At 44.6% G+C, this 19,642-nt stretch overlaps 1 protein-coding gene across 1 annotated transcript in view; it reads left to right on the forward strand.

Moving 5' to 3' along the window:
- Positions 1–19,642, forward strand: part of KCNU1 (potassium calcium-activated channel subfamily U member 1) — a 143,277-nt gene that overhangs the window by 122,722 nt on the left and 913 nt on the right. The window contains exons 23-26 of the mRNA XM_040242924.1: positions 6,151–6,222; positions 9,096–9,235; positions 15,467–15,661; positions 18,056–18,180. Coding sequence (XP_040098858.1) covers positions 6,151–6,222; positions 9,096–9,235; positions 15,467–15,661; positions 18,056–18,180 — 532 coding nt within the window. The remainder of the gene's footprint in view (positions 1–6,150; positions 6,223–9,095; positions 9,236–15,466; positions 15,662–18,055; positions 18,181–19,642) is intronic.

The following is a 19,642-nucleotide window of genomic DNA, read 5'->3' on the forward strand; positions in this document are numbered from 1 at the left end:
GGAGTCATAAGTGCTGTTTATTGTTACAAATCAATTATCAGTGAACATAGCCATTGGTATTTCATTATTGTTAATAACAAGTATTATTGTTGACAGTTAGTTCTCGTTGGAACTAGTAGGTGTTCAAGTTACTATTCTTAGTTTTGTGCTTGGAGAGAATGAAGCCTAACTCTCTTTCAGTCTTCAAGATACTTTCACTACATGAATTTTTAGAAGATTAGTGCTAAAGTCCTTTTCAATTTCTATAAACTAAAAGTGTCACATTTCGGCTTCAGGTTGGGAAGAGATGGTGAGAAGTGGGGGAATTGCTTCAGGATGGAGTTTGCGTCTCTCCCTCCTTTGTACTCCTCTCAGTACAATTAGGGTCATTCTGTAGATGCCTGAAGTGAAAGTTGTTCAGTTGTGTTCAACTCTTTGTGACCCCTTGGACTGTACAGTCCATGGAATTCTCCAGGCCAGAATACTGGAGTGGGTAGCCTTTCCCTTCTTCAGGGGATCTTCCCAACCCAGGGATCGAACCCAGGTCTCCCGCATTGCAGGCGGATTTTTACCAGCTGAGGCACCAGGGAAGCCCTTGGGAAGCACCTGTGGATGCGTAACACGCACTTATTAAATCAAAGTAAGTGAGCCAGTAGGTGGACTCTGAGGAGTTTCCGTGCACCTCACTTGCCCAAAATGTGCTTCAGGTATATTCCTGTGGCAGACTTGTGGCTTTCCTTCTCCCCGAATTGGGAAAAGGCTTAGCTATCAGTCCATTTCTAAAAATTGATGACTAGCCACTTAACTTAATATGAAAATATTATTGGTGAATAATTTTCAGTATTTAGAACAGATTCTCAATTCATGAAGTGAACACAACCCTTGGTTGGAGATGCCTCCCAACCCCAGATCCACCTGTTTCCCTTGGGGATGTGGATGCTTCGTATTAAAATAGGGCACTCCATCCTCCAACCACGTGGCTTGCTGACCACAGCTGTCCTACTTCACATGGAGCCTGAAGAGGGCAGACAGTCCAGGCTTCACAAAGCTTTCACGGTCATGACAGTGGATGGATATGTTCACGAGTGAAATCAGGAAACCAAAAGACCACTCTCTGACTCCTAGTACTGTTGCTAGGAAAGAAAATTGAGGGCTCTTGGGACAAAGGAATAAATGAATAATCTCATCAAATCTTTGGTGGGTGAATTAAGTCAGCTACTGCATAGACCTGCACTACACAGCCAAACACCACTCAACCTAAACCAGAGTTTCAGGGGGTTTTGTTAAGTGAAACTTATAGCAAAGCAGTTCCTGAATATCAAATTACATTGAAAATCCTCGCTAAGAAAATGTGAGCCATACCTTTGCTGAGCTAATCTGGAGATGCATAAAAATGACATTGTGTTTTGTACATCAGTCCTTAGCAATTAGGGTACTCAGATTTACACAAAATTTGTATGCTCTGTGTGTGTGTGTGTGTTTATCGTGCTTTCAACTTTCTAAAATTGGACAGAGAAGTATTCACTCTGAAGGCAATGTCATCAATATACAGATGAAAATGCTCACTCAGTAACAGCTGGGGGTGGACTGTCATAAGCCACCTAGCTAATCATCGGGTGACTTGTCCTTCTATTATTTTTTAATCTTACATCCTATACAGGCTAAACCATATAGAAACCTATGATTTTACTTCTAGATTCTTTTATTATGTATCTAGTGATTCTTATCCTCTCATTTATGCATTTATTCATTCAACAAGAATATATTCACTTTGTACGTGTCACATACTCTGCTGCAGGCTAGGTTACCCTTAAAGGAGCACATGATGGATTTAGTAGAGAGAGAGAGAGAGAGAGAAAAGAGGGGGAAAGTGTTGGAAGGGAGAAAGAGATGATGAAGGGATGTCAGAGTGTTTGAATCATTGTGAAGTATGAGTAGATACTCTCCCCAGTGACAAAAGGGACAGTTTAGAGAAAAGTATATTGGGTAGACCTTGCATATTTCCTTGTGTGGTTGTCAATACACCCATTGTGTGATAAGGAAATAGAGGTCCGGACAGGCTCTCCTGTGCTACCTAAGAGAGGTAGCCAGCAGTAAACTCATGTTGTGCACACATGGGGATAGCCAAAGACTGTCACTCAGAAACCTCATCAGTTGTTCTGGCATCACAGGAATCTCCCTGGAGTTTGCATAGAGAAATTCCCAACCCTCAGAGAAGCCTGATCAGTTCTCTTAACCATTCTTCCCATTTCATACTAATACTCCCCTTGCACCATACCAAGCAGGTGGCGATGGGAATTACCACCTCCAAGAACTGAGAGTATAAAGGATCGTGAAATTCTACAGTTTCACAATTGCAGAAGGGAGGGAGACGAAGGGAGGGAGAAAAGCTCTTCCACGCTGAGCACCAACATGCGTCTGGCATCCTGGCAATTTTCTTCTCCTTTCTCTAAGACAGTGGTTCCCAACCAGGGGCAGTTTTACCCCCATAGGTCAGCTGACAATGTCTGGAGACAGTTTGGGTTATCACGACTTGGGGGGTGGTGCTATTGGCATCTAGTGAGTAGAGGTCAGAGATGCTGCTAAAATCCTGCCGTGCACAAGTGCGAAATGTCGATGGGATCAAGACTGAGAACTCTTGCTCTGGACATGTCTGCTGAGCCTTTTGTGGCATCAGCGGGCTTTTCCATGTCTTCATGATCATGCCAAAGTTACACATAAAACCTATCTAGGACCAGCAAGGCCGTTGCATCCAGTGGTCCCCCAAGGGACTTTGGACATGGAAGGACAGGGAGACTGAAGACTCGCTAAAGGACGACATCATGGAAAACTTTAGATTGTTCAGCTGATGATCTAATTACTGCCCTGTAATGTCACAAGAACAGGTTGGCAAACCTAGGTACTGAACTAAATGATCTGTGGCATAATCTAAACATATAATGGTAATTAAGTCTGACAACTTAATATGCTACTGAAATTTAAACGTACAGCAGTAATCTACAATTAAGCAATCTTTTGTAATAGCACCCTGCCAGCCTGGAAGATTTCAGGTATAATACTGTATACTACTAGGTGGCAAAAATATTGACATTAGTAGAATGTACCCAGGCTGTCATCAGATACATATTCAAATTACCATTCACATTAACCATTACTTTACAAGGAAGGATGGAGTTCAGGCAGAAACTGTTTCTGTGCCCCAGCTGGTGTCAGAGAAGATACTCACACAGTTACGCCAGCTGATGTGGACATGTCTCTATCCAAGAAGACCATTTGCCTCTGAAAGTCAGGATTTTCCAAACCCTTTTAGAGGGAATTGGAATCAGAAAGTGGAATTTGAAGGAGGATTTCCCCTTTGAGGGAAACTGATCTCAGTGTTTTATTGAAAATGCCAACCCAACCTGGTATATTTTAACAGGGCTACAAAGAAGCCCTGAAAAGAACATGGGCTTTGAAATAAGTACTAATTGGTATGTAAGAACCCATCCATCCTTTGCAAGTCATACAGTCTTGGGCAAAGTATATAAACCTTGAGTCAGATTCCTTGTCTTCAAAGGTGATCTTATGCAACATAATTTATTCCATGTCACCATTCGATGTCATCATTCTTACTTCCTTGCCGTTTCTACTGTTCACAGCAGCCAGAAGGCTTTTTGCAAGTATTTATTGGATAATGTCAGTTTCCTCCTTTCCATCCTAGAATGACGACCCATAACAATTATAGGAAAACCATATAGTGTCTTGCAGGCCAGTAAGGAGCTTGAGCTTCCTCCTAGTTCAGCCTGTTTATACTGGCTCTTTCCTGCCTTTGGTCCCCTCTGGTTGGATGTCTTCTGCTCATCACTCAGGATGGCATTTCAATGTCAGAGAAACCTCTTCACACCCTAAGCAAGGCCACCTCCCTTGTCAGTCCTGAAAACTTAGGTTTTTTCATACTGCTCTTCACTATCTGAACATATTTTGTTTATTTGCAACACGTAGTAAATGGGGAAAGGACTGTTCACAGTTCTAACCTGGAGCTGATACTCCGTAAAGAATCATAGACAGAGGACAGGTAAGAAGGAGATGAGGGTGGAAAGAAGGAAAGAAGAGAGGGAGGGAAGAAGGAAGGAAGGAAGGGACATAAAGCAGATAAAACACCTTGTATGACTCTGAAAATCAAATAGAATCTCAGTTCCCCCAAGCCTCTCTGCATTATGACAATCCCAGAAATTTAGGAAAAGGAGTGGAGTGTATTCATATCCCATCAGCAATAAGATTTCCCAGTGAGTTTGGATATCTGATCTCTAGCCATCACGCAAACCCTCCTCTTTAATAGCTGTGTGGATGAGGTTTGCCCCAGGCTGTCTGTTTCCTCACAGAAAGCTAAAGGGGTTTGCTGAAGTCCTAAGGCCATTTTCTTCTGGTTCTAACTGTTAACTGCATGCATTGCCCCCGGCCCCGTGTTGCTTCTGTGTTCACCCTAAATCTACTCAGCATTTTGGTGGCAATCAGAAATGTCCTCAGCTCTACTCTGCATTAACCAGGAGTGGCCCTTTTACTGACTTTCTGGGGGAGATGGGAGAGGTGGTAAACACTGCAGAGCTTAGCATTCCATCTGGGAACAAAACCGCCCTCTGGATTTCCCCTTTTCCCGACCCCGTCTCAGTGGCCAGCGTCCCTGTGACCACGCCTCGGTCTGTTTCACAGACTCTCTTACCAAACCAAATTTGTTCATCTCACTCTCCCTCCCCACTATTTCCCTGGCTTGGGAAACAAAAGATTCTCCACATATTTCAGCTTCTTCCAAGGCAACAGAGAATCTTGATGACAAATAGACTGTTAAGTTTCACGATATTTTTTCCCTCTTACATGCATAGTGTTCTCAGTAAAGTTCAAGAAAGGTAACAAGCATTTTTTTGGTTGTTTTGGCTGCACTGGGTGTTAGTTGGGGCACACGGCACTTGAGATCTTTAGTTTCGGAATGTGAGATCTAGTTCTCTGACCAGGGATTGAACCTGGGCATTGGGAGCCCAGAGTCATAGCCACTGGACTGCCAGGGAAGTCCCTAAGCAGCAGTTTTAAAGCAGAACTCCTGATGAGAGCATCGTGTTTGTGTTGCTTGGTTGTGTTTCTTTGCTTTTAATCAGGATCCTAGATTCCTGTTTCTCTCTTCCGTTTTCTTTCTATACCTTTTTTGAGGGTTTACCTTGGCGACCAAGACTCTGGTGTCATTCTTGTTTTCAAAACTCCTCATTTGTCAACACGAGCTGAGGCTGTGTTCCGGGCCGGGGCTGGGCACTGACTCTCTTTGGCATTCGAGGCTCGTGGACAGAGAGGAAGGGCCTCGTCTCCTAAGGTAGGAACTGAAAGCAAAATACGGAGGCCCCTATGACCTCCAGTCCCAGTCTTTAAGGTATTCCCGAGACGTTACGGATTGGGAAGACCAACCAGACCTGGAAGGCAGGCAGTCTTGCTGAAGAAGAAAGAGGATGTGGGCAGAGCCTCAGGCCAGGAGGACCCCAAAGAGGCAGAAGCATTAGGAGCCAGAAGCACCCCCCCCCCGTGGCCATGTATCCCCAAGCGTTCCTGGGGAGGCACTCCTTCTTATTCACAGTTTCCTGAAAATTCTACAAGCAAACGGATGTGGTTTGAGGCACTGCCTGCCTGAGCCATCACCCAGGACCCCACACGGTACAGAACAATCGTATTTAAACTTTGTTTGCCAATAAACAACTATGGGGAGAGCGCCACCTGTTTTTGCAATTTACTTGAAAGGTCATTTAGGACGGGGGTCCCCAACCTCTGAGCCACGGACGGGTCACCCCCGTCAGATCAGCGGTGGCTTTAGATTAGACATAAAGTGTGTGATAAATATAATGCACTTGAATCATCCCAAAACCATCCCATGGAAAAATTGTCTTCCATGAAACCGATCCCTGGTGCCAAAAAAAGTTGAGGCCTGCTGATTTAGGAAACACACACACACACACCACTAAACTGGAAAGCAGAGGCTGAGACTTTCTTTTTTTTCTCTCTAATTATAGAAAAGGATTTGGGATTTGGGCGTGAGGGTCGGTTTGCTAAGATAAAGCACCAAGAGCCACGGTGCGTTTCCGCATCCTTGTCTGTGTCACCAGCCACTGCGTTTACGTTTATCGACCCCTTCCCTCCCTGTTGTCTGTTCTGCAGAGTTTGCAAATTGCTTCAGTAGCAATCCCAGGAAATCAAAGTGCCGAAGGATCCCCATTCTCACTGAACTGAGTAAGTTGTGTTTCAAGGGCAGAATTCAAGGGAGAAGTCTTTGCCTGTGTGCTCGATGTCCCAGGGTTGCCTTTAGGATCCACCATCAAAGGACTGAGGACCCAGAAGGAGGCCAAGAGACCATTCTGTGTTTGAAGGATGTTATATTAGGCTTTTATTCGATTGGTGATGTTGACGTCATCCAGCAAAGCCTGTCGTGTGTGTGTGGGTGTGTATGTGTGTGTGTGTTGGGCGGGGGCAGTTGGGGCAGAAGTGGCTCCTGCCTTCCCCACTCCTGCAGTTTCCAGGGGAGGGGACATTGATTTGAAAACTGCAGGAAAGGCTTTCCCTGAACCAGCTTCTCTGCCCATCAGGCTCTTTTCCTCTCCTGTGGTGAACCCAGGGCAGGCGCTGGGGTGAGGCCAGTGAGGCCGGAGTGTAGACTTTAGGAAGAGGCTTGCTCCTGAGTCCCCTGTGTCTTCTTGATCCCAGCCCTGAGCAATGCTCTTATAAAACAGAAATGCTCCATAACAGACCAGGATGTTACCTCTCACCAACACCTTATGGAAAATGAATATATATGGAACCTCCCCAGATGTGAGCAGCCCTGGGGGCAGCAAGAAAGGCAGGGGGGTGCCCGAGGACACTGGGGGGGTGTTTGTGAGGCACTCGGGGAGACCCTGGGTTTAATACTGATAATAGTTGGTGAGAAAAGGGGAGGTTACAGAAGAGGGGGCAGTACCTTTAACATAGGTTGGATCAGCTCAAAGTCAATCTCTAAAGTTGGCCCTGGGCATGAGATTTGACTTGATTCAAGGATGTAACAAATGTTCTAGTGGGAATTTTATGATTCAGCTTATGTAAGCCAAATGAAACTTTAACCAAGCAGATGAACAGACCTCAGAGTTCCAGAAATGAAGCAGGTGAACATAGAGAGGAACCAGTGGGTGACTCTACTCTGTGGTTTGGGAGTAGCTGTGCATAGGAAGGTGGGCAACAGTCTAGTCCCCGTGCTCCAGAGCCCTAGCCCTTCAAATCCAGGTTGGAAGATCTCAGAGCCCTTGAGCCTGACCCTTCCCTGCCCATCTGTCTGTAACCACCCCAAAACTGTTGGCTACAGTTCTCATTTTTGTTTTATTTTTATTCCCTTTTGAGCCGTCTGTCATCCTGATGTGTATATACCCTAAGTTTCATCTAAGTTAGAGTGGTTGGGAGGGGACCAGCGAGCTTCTCACTGGCCCCAGAAATGCATCTGGTCACTCTCCAGGGACATACAGCTTTGTTCAGCTAAACACTTTCTGGCACCTGGCAGCACCTGTCAAATTAGCCAAACAATTCTCCTGCCAGTTCACTCAGTTTCTGTTCTTTGGCTGCAAGGAAGGATCACAGTGACGTAAGAGCTGCAGATTTGAGAGCCAGCATTTCAGTACAGAGTGTACAATGCACAAAAAAGACTGGGAACACTGAAGCCACTGGTTTAGGATGACACAGCAAGAACGGGACAAGGGCTCCTGGGGTGTGTGTGTGTGTGTGTGTGTTGGAGGCTGGCAGTACAAGAGGAAGAAAGTATGAAAAAAAAAAAAAAAAAAGAGGAAGAAAGTATGTGTGCATAGGAAATTTGGGTTGATATTAGTCATACCTCCCTCTTCTTTTATAAATATACATAGTTCTTGGAAGAAAATTGTTCCCTAATACCATAAGTCTATTGCTTCCCCCAAACTTGACTAAGGAATAATTTTAAGAATGAGGAACCAATCCAAGCTCAGTAAAGAGTGTGCTCTGAGTTGCATACCCAGTAGATTTGTTTGGATAAGTAATAGGACAATCAAGAACTTTGAAGGATCTAAGACATTTTGCAACTTGCAAGCTATAATAACAGGTTAATTTGCCCAGTTTATGGAAGACACAAGACTATCCAGGATCCACCATGAATTGCTTTGTTGGAGAGGAACCCTGAGCTTTGGGAACCAGAATCTTTCATAATGGGCAGTAAGCATGCCTTCCCTTGGCTCTGGTAGGAGACATTATCTCTGTCTGCCAATGCTGTCCTCTACACTAAAACATTTTTGAAGCCATAGTTTTGGAACGAAGACAGTCAGTGCCTCTGCTGTCCTAGAAATGAACAATTGCATTGAGCACAGAGGTTGCCTACAGGGGTCTGAGCTATAACTTGGGGCCAGCACAGATTTGCTAATGGATAATCTGGCCGCTGCCACCCTGGTCTGGTTAGGATGATTCTCAGAGCCCTTGCTACTCAAAGTGTAGTCCACGAATCAGCCGTAGCAGCAGCATCTGGAAGCTTGTTGGACTCACAGACGCTCAGGCCCACCTTAGACCTCGTGGATCAGATGTGTCATAACAGGATCCCCAGTTGGTTCACTTTGCACATTAAGTGTCGGAAGCCCCTGATTAACTCATTCTAGGCCCACATGACTCTAAGAACCTAAGTAAATACCAAGCCATCTGTGAGACAGTATATGGAGAAAAAGACAATAACGGGGCGAGCAGATGTTCTGTTTATGTCTTTTATCCCTGTGTGATTATTGAGAGTGTTCCCCACCTCCCCCGCAAAGTGTCCTGGCTTGAAAGACAAATTATACAGAGTGACTTTCAGGACACATGCTTGGAGAAACTGGTCCTAAGATCCAAGAATAGCTCCTTGATGATGAAGGTACCCAAGAGGATATCCCATCTTCAGGGGATGAAGATACTTAGAAAGAAAAAAAAAAGTACTAAAATTGAGGCAGGTCCCACCTTGACCCCATAGTGGCATCTGTCCCTTTGAGCGATGGTTCCCCCCTCCCTCCACCTCCCCGCACTTGGTCAGTCTGCTCTGAAAGTCCTGTGTTCCTAAACTTGTCTGCCTGCCTTTCCTTTTGCCTCTTTTCTTGCAGAAAATCCTTCCAACATCCACTTTATTGAACAGCTCAGTGGGATGGAAGGGAACTTCTCCGGAACGAACCTGCATCTGAGCACTTCCTTCGCCACAGGCACCGTCTTTTCTGGCAGCTTCCTGGATTCCCTCCTGGCCACGGTGAGTGCCACAAAGCCCAGGAGCCCGCATGACCAGCCCCTTGCCTAGGGCAGAGCACGTGGGGTCCAGGGATGATGCTAACTGAAGCCTCGCAATTCTGCATTCTCTGATTTTCCAGAAACACTTGACATTATTTTGCCTTTTCTCATAACTGTGTGGCAAGGGAAGCTTACATTTTTAAGATTAGAAACTTAAAGCCTTTGGAGCCAAGACACACAATACCGGGGGAATATGCACATCAACAGCATAGAACCCACCTTGTAGCCTGTGTTAGTTGCTCAGTCGTGTCTGATCTTGGCGACCCCATGGACTGTAGCCCCCAGACTCCTCTGTCCATGGGATTCTCCAGGCAAGAATACTGCAGTGGGTTGCCATTCCCTTCTCCAGGGGATCTTCCTAACCCAAGGATCAAACCCTAGTCTCCCGCTTTGCAGGCAGACTCTTTACCATCTCAGCCACCAGGGAACCCACCTTAGGAACAGTCATAATGTCATCCCTCAGGCTTTTCCTTGGGCCCAAGATCTCTGCTAAATGCCTTACCCACATTATCTGTTTAATTCACCTATCAACCAAATTAGGAGGATACAATTCCTAGCCTTCTGTTTATTTATTTATTTTTGGCTGTGCTGGGACTTCATTGCTGGGCATGGACTTTCTCGAGTTGTGGTGAGCGGGGGCCCCTCTTCATTGTGGTGCACAGCCTCTGGGGTGTGCAGGCTCAGCAGTTGTGGCCCATGGGCTTAGTTGCCCCGTGGCATGCGAGGTCTCAGGAATCAAACCTGTGTCCCCTGCATTGTCAGGCAAGTTCTTAACCACTGGACCACCAGGGAAGTCCCACTAACCTTGTTTCCTAGATCAGGAATCTGAAGCCTAAAGGGGTAACTAAGGTGCCAAAGGTTGCTGCACTCACACATGGCAAATCTCTAAGGTTCCAGAGTTGGATCTTACAACCAGATCCACTGCCGCTCTAGAGGCCTCTGTGACGATGAGTGTGCTTTCAGTACACTGAGGTGAAGTAGTGCTTGGAGGAACCCGCCCCTGGGGTGCTCCAGAGCCCCCATGGGATGGACAGGGAGGAGGGGACCAGGGTGCTCCAGCTCCCAATGTCTCCCCATCACTTTCCCCCAATCAGGACAGCTCTACTCTCAGCTGGATCCCGCTTGAGGCTTCTGCATACAGCTTGATTAGAGGAAGGATTTCAGTTGTTACAAAGACTTTAGAAACTACTACTTAGAAGTTAGAGAATCTGCCCAACAGAGAGGCCAAAAATAATAGAACCAGATCCCTGTTCCCCTATGTTGCGAGTCATGTCTCCAGGTCCCAGTCGGGAGTCTTGTCCGCCACTCAGCCGCATGTCCATTTCGTCCCATCATTTCCCTCCCCAAGGAGCATCTTCTAGACTGGGTTCTTCCTGCCTGCTGTCCAGCTTGATGCACCAAGAGCTCAGTTTCCTGTGGCTGCAGAGTCAGAGGTTATGATTAGAATCAAAATGTGTTTCCCTGGTGCCTTCCTCTGCAGAGGGCAGGGCTACCGACAGGTGTGTTCAGGACAGGCTGCCTCGGATGAAGGGAGCTGACGCCTCTGCAGCTTCTGGAGCAGGGTGAGGTTCCTCCTCAACTCCAATCTAGGTGACCTCTATTTCCTCCCCCTCCTCACAAGTCCTCTGAAAACTGCTCTGTGCTAAATCACCAGTGAGAAACACAAGAAGAAACTCACAGGTCCTGGGAGAAAGCTGAGCCTGAATAAAATGGTGGAAACTTGTCACTACTTGGAAGCACTGAAGTTCTGTTTGAGATTTTAATGCACTTCCCTCTTCCATCCCCTGATACACCTGTCATTTTTTTAAATTAAAAATAGTGGATTTTTCCTCCAAATATTCTGATTCAGCCAACACAGTATCTTCAGGTATCCCCTGGAATATTACTGTAAACACCTGGCCCAGCTGGAGAAACACACCTATAATGTGTAAGTGAGATTTGCTTTTAATCCTCTATAGTTTATAGAGGATTTTGCCAACAAAGGACCGTCTAGTCAAGGCTATAGTTTTTCCAGCAGTCATGTATGTATGTGAGAGTTGGACTGTGAAGAAAGCTGAGAGCTGAAGAATTGATGCTTTTGAACTGTGGTGTTGGAGAAGACTCTTGAGAGTCCCTTGGACTGCAAGGAGATCCAACCAGTCCTTTCTGAAGATCAGCCCTAGGATTTCTTTGGAAGGAATGATGCTAAAGCTGAAACTCCAGTACTTTGGCCACCTCATGCGAAGAGTTGACTCATTGGAAAAGACTCTGATGCTGGGAGGGATTGGGGGCAGGAGGAGAAGGGGACGACAGACGATGAGATGGTTGGATGCCATCACCGACTCAATGCACATGAGTCTGAGTGACCTCCGGGAGTTGGTAATGGACAGGGAGGCCTGGTGTGCTGCAATTCATGGGGTCGCAGAGTCAGACACAACTGAGCGACTGAACTGAACTGAACTGATAAATCCTTTATAGTTCGATGCTATAAAGATTAATATCTGGAGGGGGCCCTGGTGGCTAATGCAGGGGACACAGATTTGATCCCTGATCCAGGAAGATCCCACGTGTCATGGAAAAACTAAGCCCGTGTGCCACAGCTACTGAGCCTGAGCACAAGAGCCCATGCTCCCCGAAAAGAAGCATCACAGTGAGGAGCCCACGCACCACCTCCAGAGTAGCCCGCATGCTGCAGTGCGGACGCAGCACAGCCAAAAATAAATACAAATGTTTAAAAAATAAAGTATAAAGAACTCTAGGGGTGGGGCACCCAGACCACCCCCCACAACATACATGGGAGCAGAACTTTATAATAATAGAATTTCAGAACCAGACATGAAAGAGGGAGCATTTTCCTTTACTTATAAGAAGGTAAGGACAGTAACAGAAGTTATCTGGTTTCTCGAGTTCACTCAGTTTTCCTCCCATATAGCCTCATTCTCAGAAGTATTACTCAAAAAATGTTGGTCTCCAGGCCTTTTGAGAAACTCTCAGAATTAAAAGCAGCAAGTAGCTAGGCTGCTAGGATCTGTGTTGTTAAGGAGTGTTAATCCTGGGTTATGAGCGAGACCACAAGCTTCATTGTAGTTCAAAGTTAAAACCCTTTTCTACAACATTTTCTAGCATTGGAAGTCCAAATTCTAGTAAATCTTATTATATTAGAGACATTCTCCAAGTTTAGAAGCCCTAAACTATTTCAAGCACATTTCAACTTGCATATTTTCTTGAGAAAGTAAAAAAAAAAAAAAAACCACAATGACCAAAGAAAAGGAAGGAGGAAAGAAAAAAAAAAGAGAGACTCATAGGGTAGTGCTATGAAACCCTGAATAATAAGGATATTAGATGAGCTCGCAAGGTAAGGGTGACATGTAAATCCCATTATTTCCCCCAATATAGAATTGCAAGCCTTTTGATGTCAACACTGAAGAAATGATATATTTAAAAGCTAAGCCTCTCTCCATTAAATATGTAAAGTACTTTTCCCCAGAGCCATGGACACCAGGATAACCCTAGAAGTTACACCTTTTTCTTTAATCAGTGGAGAATTATCCTAACAGCATTATGTTTGATCATTCTGCACCACGGCCACTTGTTCTTAAACGGATTGTGGCCCAGCCTGGATTTACAACCTCTGCACCCTCCTGGATTTCAGGGAGCCGGATCCTTAAGCATCCTTCTGGGTGGTCACAGGACACAACAGAAAGGAATGTCACTTAGGGAATCTTTGCAGTCTGGACATGAGGCTGTAGAAAGCATTTGAAGTCATCTGTAATCTGAAAAATATTATAGAAATTCTTTTTATTTTCTCTTAATTGACTTAGATTATATTCTTTCCCAGCTTACCTTCTCCAGTGGTCTCTACATTTTCCTAGCAATACACATTTACTTGTTAAAAATCAGCTGCCAATTGCACTCAATATTCTTACAGCTGTTTTTGCACTCAATTTTAAAAATTATTTGCAATAATTAATTATTTGCAACCATCTTTGCACTCAGTATTTTTACACCTGCTTGGTCCAATGCATTCCTGAGAACATGAGTATTGAGTAGATAACATCTGTTTGAAAGACCACTTCATTTAAGGCAGCGTTGCTCCCTCCCAGTGTGGTCTGAGGACCACCAGTGTCTTTGGAAATTCTGATAGAGTAGATCAGGGTTCTTGGAAATCTGCTCTCACAAATATCACTCCAGGTGATCTAGGTACCTGAGAACCAATGTCAGAGATAACAGAATTCAATGTGCATGCTGTGTATCTCATTTAATCCCACAAATAGTGCTCAAAAATGGGTATTATTATGTCAGCTTTAAGATCATAAAACTGTGGCTAAGAGAACGCATGACTTGTCCAAAGGTATTCTGCTAGAACACGCCAGCCCAAGATTCAAACCTGGATGTGTTCCCTATAAACAGTTAGCTCTCTAATGCAGAAGAATAAAAGCCAGTGACCATGGGATTGCAAAGCAAGGAAAATTTCACTCTGATAAGGAGGCCAGTGAAGAGTCTGCCAGTTTCATAAAGGAAAGATGAAGCCAATGTTCCAAAGCAAGGGCATGAAGGAGTAAGTGTGTAGCTTGAGCGGCTGCAGAGAGACCAGTGTGCCCTGGAGAGAATGTCAGATCTTGTGAATCTTTGAATGCCACAAAAATGAGTCTGAACTCAGTTTTCCAGCAGATGTCTGACAGTGAAAGTCCAAATTTGTGTTTCTAGACAATCTTTCTGCAAGCATTTTGAGTGATGGATCGCAAATGAGAAGAAGACTCGTAAAGAGGCCCCTCTCACAACCCAGGCTTCAGGAGGCAAATCCCTGAATTTGGACAGAGAAAGTCAATGGTAAAATTTCTCAATAGTGATTAAGTCATTCCTATTGTTCATAATGAAAACAAAAGTACTGATTTTTACATAAGTGCTATAGCCATGTAAATTATTTCTACAATTTAACTAAGACAAAGGTAGGAAATTCAAAACTCTACATAGAAAACAATAGATTTGAGAAAACCTCATGGGCAGTTATTAAAGGATGTTTCCGTGTATGTCACTGCCTAGTCGACACACTATGTAGGAATCCTTTGGAAAAGAAGCTTAAGAAAATGGCTACGCTTCTTTTGACTCAAGCTAGTTTCAAACTAAGCTGACCCACACATCAATCTCTGGCTTCATTTTGATGTCAAATATTCTAAAATTACATTAATTTACTCAACACATACAGTTTTTGGAGTATTCTATAACAGCTATGAGAGAGAATGCCTGTCTTCACGTAGGTCAGAATCAAAAGGAATGTAAGTAGATCTACATCCAGAAGATTCAAGAATAGACAATAATAATATCTATAGTCCCCTAAGGAAATGCTGAAGCTGAAGCTCCAGTACTTTGGCCATCTGATGAAAAGAGCCAACTCATCGGAAAAGACCCTGATGCTTGGAAAGATTGAGGGCAAGAGGAGAAGGGGACATTAGAAGATGAGATGCTTAGATAGCATCACTGACTCAATGGACATGAATTTGAGAAAACTCCAGAAGATAGTCAAGGACAGAGGAGCTTGGCATGCTGTAGTCCATGGTGTCCAAAAGAGTCAGACATGACTTAGCAGCTAAACAACAACCACCTAAGGAAAGTGTACTGATGTCTCATTAAATGCATATTTTTAAATACATGCTGATATTATTAAGGTATCTATGGCCTGCTATTCTCCTCTGATCATTTTGGAAGTGGGGACTACCATGGTGTCAGTATCATTTACCCATTAATTTCTTTTGCTATAGCATTCCCTCAGGAGTGGGAATAGGGTCAGGGTTATTTTCTCTGCACTTTGCTTAACCCAGCAGCATACCCAAACCACCAGCTTTTGGTTGATTTTAATAAGGATAATGATGGGACTTCCCTAGTGGTCCAGTGGTTAAGACTTCACCTTCCAATGCAGGTGGTCCAGATTCAATCCCTGGTTGGAGAGTGAATAAGATCCTACATGCCTCGAGGCTAAAAAAAACAACACATAAAATAGAAACAATATTGTAACAAATTCAGTAAAGAGTTTGAAAGTGATCCATGTCCAAAAGAAAAAAAAAATCTTAAAAAAAATTAATGATAATGAGAGACAGAGCTTTGAACCATCAGATCCATTTCAGACAGCCATACCCACTAATTCCCTCCTCTCTCACCTCCACGGTCTACAGAGCAGCTCTTCTGACTTTGTACGTGTCTCCTCCTTGCTCTCCAGGCTTTCTACAACTACCATGTTGTAGAATTACTTCAGATGCTAGTGACAGGAGGGATGAATTTTCAGCTGGAACAGCATCTGGATAAAGAAAAGTTATTTGGGCTGAATACCGGCTACTCTACGATTTTATCTGGAAAGATGCGGTGTAAGCTGGGGCTGCTCTCCTTAAACCAGACCATCCTGTCAGACATTGAAGTGAGTCAGATCTTCTTTAAAAAAAAATGATTTATTTTAATTGGAGAATAATGACTTTACAATATTGTGATGGTTTTTGCCCTGCATTGACATGAATTGGCCACAGGTATACATGTGTTCCCCTCATTCGGAACCCTCCTCCCACCTCCCACCCCATCCTATCCTTCTGGGTTGTCCCAGAGCACTGGCTTTGGGTGCCCAGCTTCATGCAGTGGACTCGCACTGGTCATGTATTTTACATATGGTAATGAACATGTTTCAACGCTGTTCTTTCAAATCACCCCACCTCTCCCGTTGAGTTCCAAATTCTGTTATTTACATCTGTATCTCCTTTGCTGCCCTGTATGTGGGATCGTTGGCACCATCTTTCCAAATTCCATATATATGTGTTAATATACGGTGTTGGCCTTTCTCTTTCTGATTTGCTTCACTCTGTATAATAGGTTCCAGGTTCATCCACCTCATTTGAACTGACTCAAATGCATTCATTTTTATAGCTCAGTAATATTCCATTGTGTATGTGTACCACAACTTCCTTATCCATTCATCTACCAATGGACATCTAGGTTGCTTTCATGTCCTGGCTATTGGCAATAGTGCTGCAGTGACCATTGGGGTACATCTGTCTCTTTCATTTCTGGTCTCCTTGGAATGTATGCCCAGCAGTGGGATTGCTGGGTCATGTGGCCATTCTATTCCCAGTTTTTAAGGCATCTCCACACTGTTCTCCAAAGTGTCTGTACAGCTCTTCTTTCTCATAATAGTTTCCCATGTCCTTACCTCCCTGAGTTTTGGAAAGGATCCAACCTGTCTGCGTTCCTAGACAGCTTATAGTGTATAAATAATAACAATGATAACAAAAATTAATGTAACATAGTCATAGTTATTTCTAGTTTACAGTGCATTTTCACATGTTATATTTATCTTGAGATAGATCAAGCAGTTGATATGATCCTCATCTTCCAGGTAAAAAATAAAGTATCCTGGAAGCATCAGAGGGGTTCAACAACTTTGTCCTTTGACAAGATTACTAATGATAAGTATAACGATTAATATTCACTGAGCATTTGCTTAGGCCTGTCTGCTTTTTTTTTTTATTCACTTAATCTATCCAAGGATTTACAAGGTAGGTATCATTATTTAATTCCATTGAACAGATCAAGAAGCTGAGGTACTTACCTGAGACCATATTGTCTACCAGTGGCCAAGCAGGGTCCCTCTAAGGCACTCTGACCGAGGGCCTGCCCACTCTCCCTACACTTTAGCTGTTAAAGAAATTGGATCATGTCATCTGAAATCAGGCAGAAGGACTCCGTGTTTGGGTCTAAGAATCTTATTGGGCCAGCCAGTGAAAAATGCCTAAGTTTTCTCGGTCCTCAGAACTAGCAAACAATGGATTACAGCAAAGAAAAGATAATTCTGGAAAATTCCAGTGAGCCATCTGGCATTTGGGGACCTGAGTCAAGTCCAGCCTTGCAAAAAGGAGTCCACTTGTCAGTGTGGCGCCCCTGGGTTTGATGTTGAGTGGCGTGGCCTTGGCTCCCCAGCGTCACTGTCAAAGTTTGGCCTTTACAGGGACATGAGCAGAACCCCTTCTTCACAAACCTCCAGCCTCTGTGCCTGCCATGTCTCGGCAGGTACCGCCAAGAAGGGTGAACCCTACGCTCTGTGCATCTGATTGCCCAGTGCACACAGCATTCCAAAGCTCCCTCCATGGTCCAGTCCTTCAAATCTCTGTGGTCCTGGGTTCCTCGTCTAAGGTTGACTTGTGAGCGATTCTAAGTCCAGGACGGCTGCCGCTGGCCATGTCCTATTGGAACCAGAGGTGGCGGTGGAATGGTAAGCCCTTTCTTCTGCACTGATGTGTGGGCCTCGCTCTGTTCTTTACCCTGAGGAATCACAGATCTAAACAGACTGTTCTTTTTCAAGTTCCCTGGATCTACTTACTGCTGCTTTGGAAACCTGAGGTCCACTTGTAGTGCCTTGTTGGCAGTGACCTGAGAGCAGGGTCAAAAGAAGACTGCTCTCTGAAGGTCACTTAACATCCCAGCTCATGGCATGCCTTGAAAACAGCATTTCCAACCTGGCGCTCATTGTTCCTTTTTAGTCATTACCAAAACATATTAGTATTGATAAAAGCGAGCATAACACTTCACGACACCCCATGCATCTGAGGCTCTTCAAAGACCAGAGAGAAACAGTTGCTGGTATGAGATGCTCAAGACTAATGGTAAACCTGGTTTCCTGGCCACTTACCACCACAAAGGTACTAGGAGGTGGCTCTCGGGTCTTCCAAGCTTCTATTGGGAGGAAAGGCAGATGACAATTCCAGTGCTTGCTGTGGCTTAATTTTAAGTGCCACTGGGCATGTGTTTTCCTCTTTTCTCTCCTCAGCCAAGAAGGACTTTTGGACAAATATTCTGTGGCTCATTAAATAATTTTGGAGTCCTGTGCCTTGGCTTATACCGCATGATAGATAAAGAAGAGCGCAATCCAGAGCACAAAAGGGAAGTATGCTGGTGCAAAAGGTGCTGGGCCCTCATCCAAGCATAAGGGCCAAAGCGACTTCATTCAGGGATGGAAGGGGTGGCCAGAGCTCAAGGCCCCTAGTTGCAAGGGGCCCCTAGTTGCAAGGGTGCGGGGACGAAGATATGTAGGATCATTATAAATAATAGGAACGAACCCTGATGATTGGGACCCAGTTAGTACTGGCCATGTGAGGAGAATGGGATCTTTATCCCCAGTGAAGTTTGAGACGTACACCCAGATTTTAAGTCTGAGTTATTTTGCAAATTACCCCTGACCCATGGCTGTGCAACTTTTAAAGTTGAAAGCCGCTGTCCACATTGGAAAGATCTACTTGTTCACTGCTGGGCTCACTGGGTAAATGTTTATTGAGTGCCTCTTCTAGCCACTGTGCTTGGTCCCTCTAAGTCATGGGAGTGATATGTAGAGATCTCAGTTTAAAGAAAGATCAGGTGACAGCAGGAGGGAAGACAGAAAATATGTGTGGAGGGAGGAGGAAAAAAAAAAAAAGATAGTGCCATTTGTAGACAGCACAGCAATGGACTTCCAAGCTGAGAGTCTCATGGTGGGAGTGGGCAGGACTTGGTAGAGAAGGAGAAATTAAAAATACCAGAGTGGAAATGGACTGTATCAGGAGAAAGGGGAAGGGAAGGAAGTCAAATCACTCCAAGTGGAGTTGTGGTGAATACAAAGAAAGACAATTTCTCTGCTCAAAGGAGAAGAGAAGGGAAAGAAAGGATGCCAAGGTCAACCTGGCTGCAGATGAAGGCTGAGCTTCCGGGAATGTTTACATAACATAACACAGGATTTCTCAGCAACAGATGGCTTAGCCCCTGCTGAGAGAAGAGAGAGAGGGGAAAGTTCACAGGGAGCAGAAAAAGAGGTAAAAGTTACAGTAATTGCTGCAAAGGATGGAAGGAGGAGTTTATGGTGGATTTGTAGAAGCAAAACTACAAAAGGACAGGGGGATGGGAAATCCTGATGAAATTCAAGATCAGTGGTCCTCAGAGTAAGGAAACAAGAGAGAGAAAGAGTGATGGGAAGTTGCGGGCAGAGAGTGATTGATTGGAGTGTAAGACTGTAGCCGGCAGGATATGTCAGGAAGTCATAACATCAGTATGTGGCTGGGAAAGTGGTTAGGAGATAAAGATCGCTGGGGAGTGGAAGTCAAAGGAATTGGTCTGTCTGTTGGAGTCATAAATCATGCAGGCACTGCAGGCACGTCAGGTGATGGCGGCCCTGAAGTTGGAGAGAAAACGCATCCCACGTGCCAAAGGCTTAAATAAACATGCAGCTCTGTGGATGACACTGATGAGTCAAGAGGGTGGGTGGTATGGCTGTAGAGCGTTGACCACAAAGATGGCAGAGAATGATGCTCAGGAAATGGCACTGGAAAGCATGAATGATACTGACATCTCCTCCCTCCATCTCTGTCTGTCTGTCTATGTCTGGGCT

The sequence above is a fragment of the Oryx dammah genome, unplaced genomic scaffold (genome assembly GCF_014754425.2).
Source record: "Oryx dammah isolate SB20612 unplaced genomic scaffold, SCBI_Odam_1.1 HiC_scaffold_7, whole genome shotgun sequence".
NCBI classification, from domain to species: Eukaryota; Metazoa; Chordata; class Mammalia; order Artiodactyla; family Bovidae; genus Oryx; species Oryx dammah.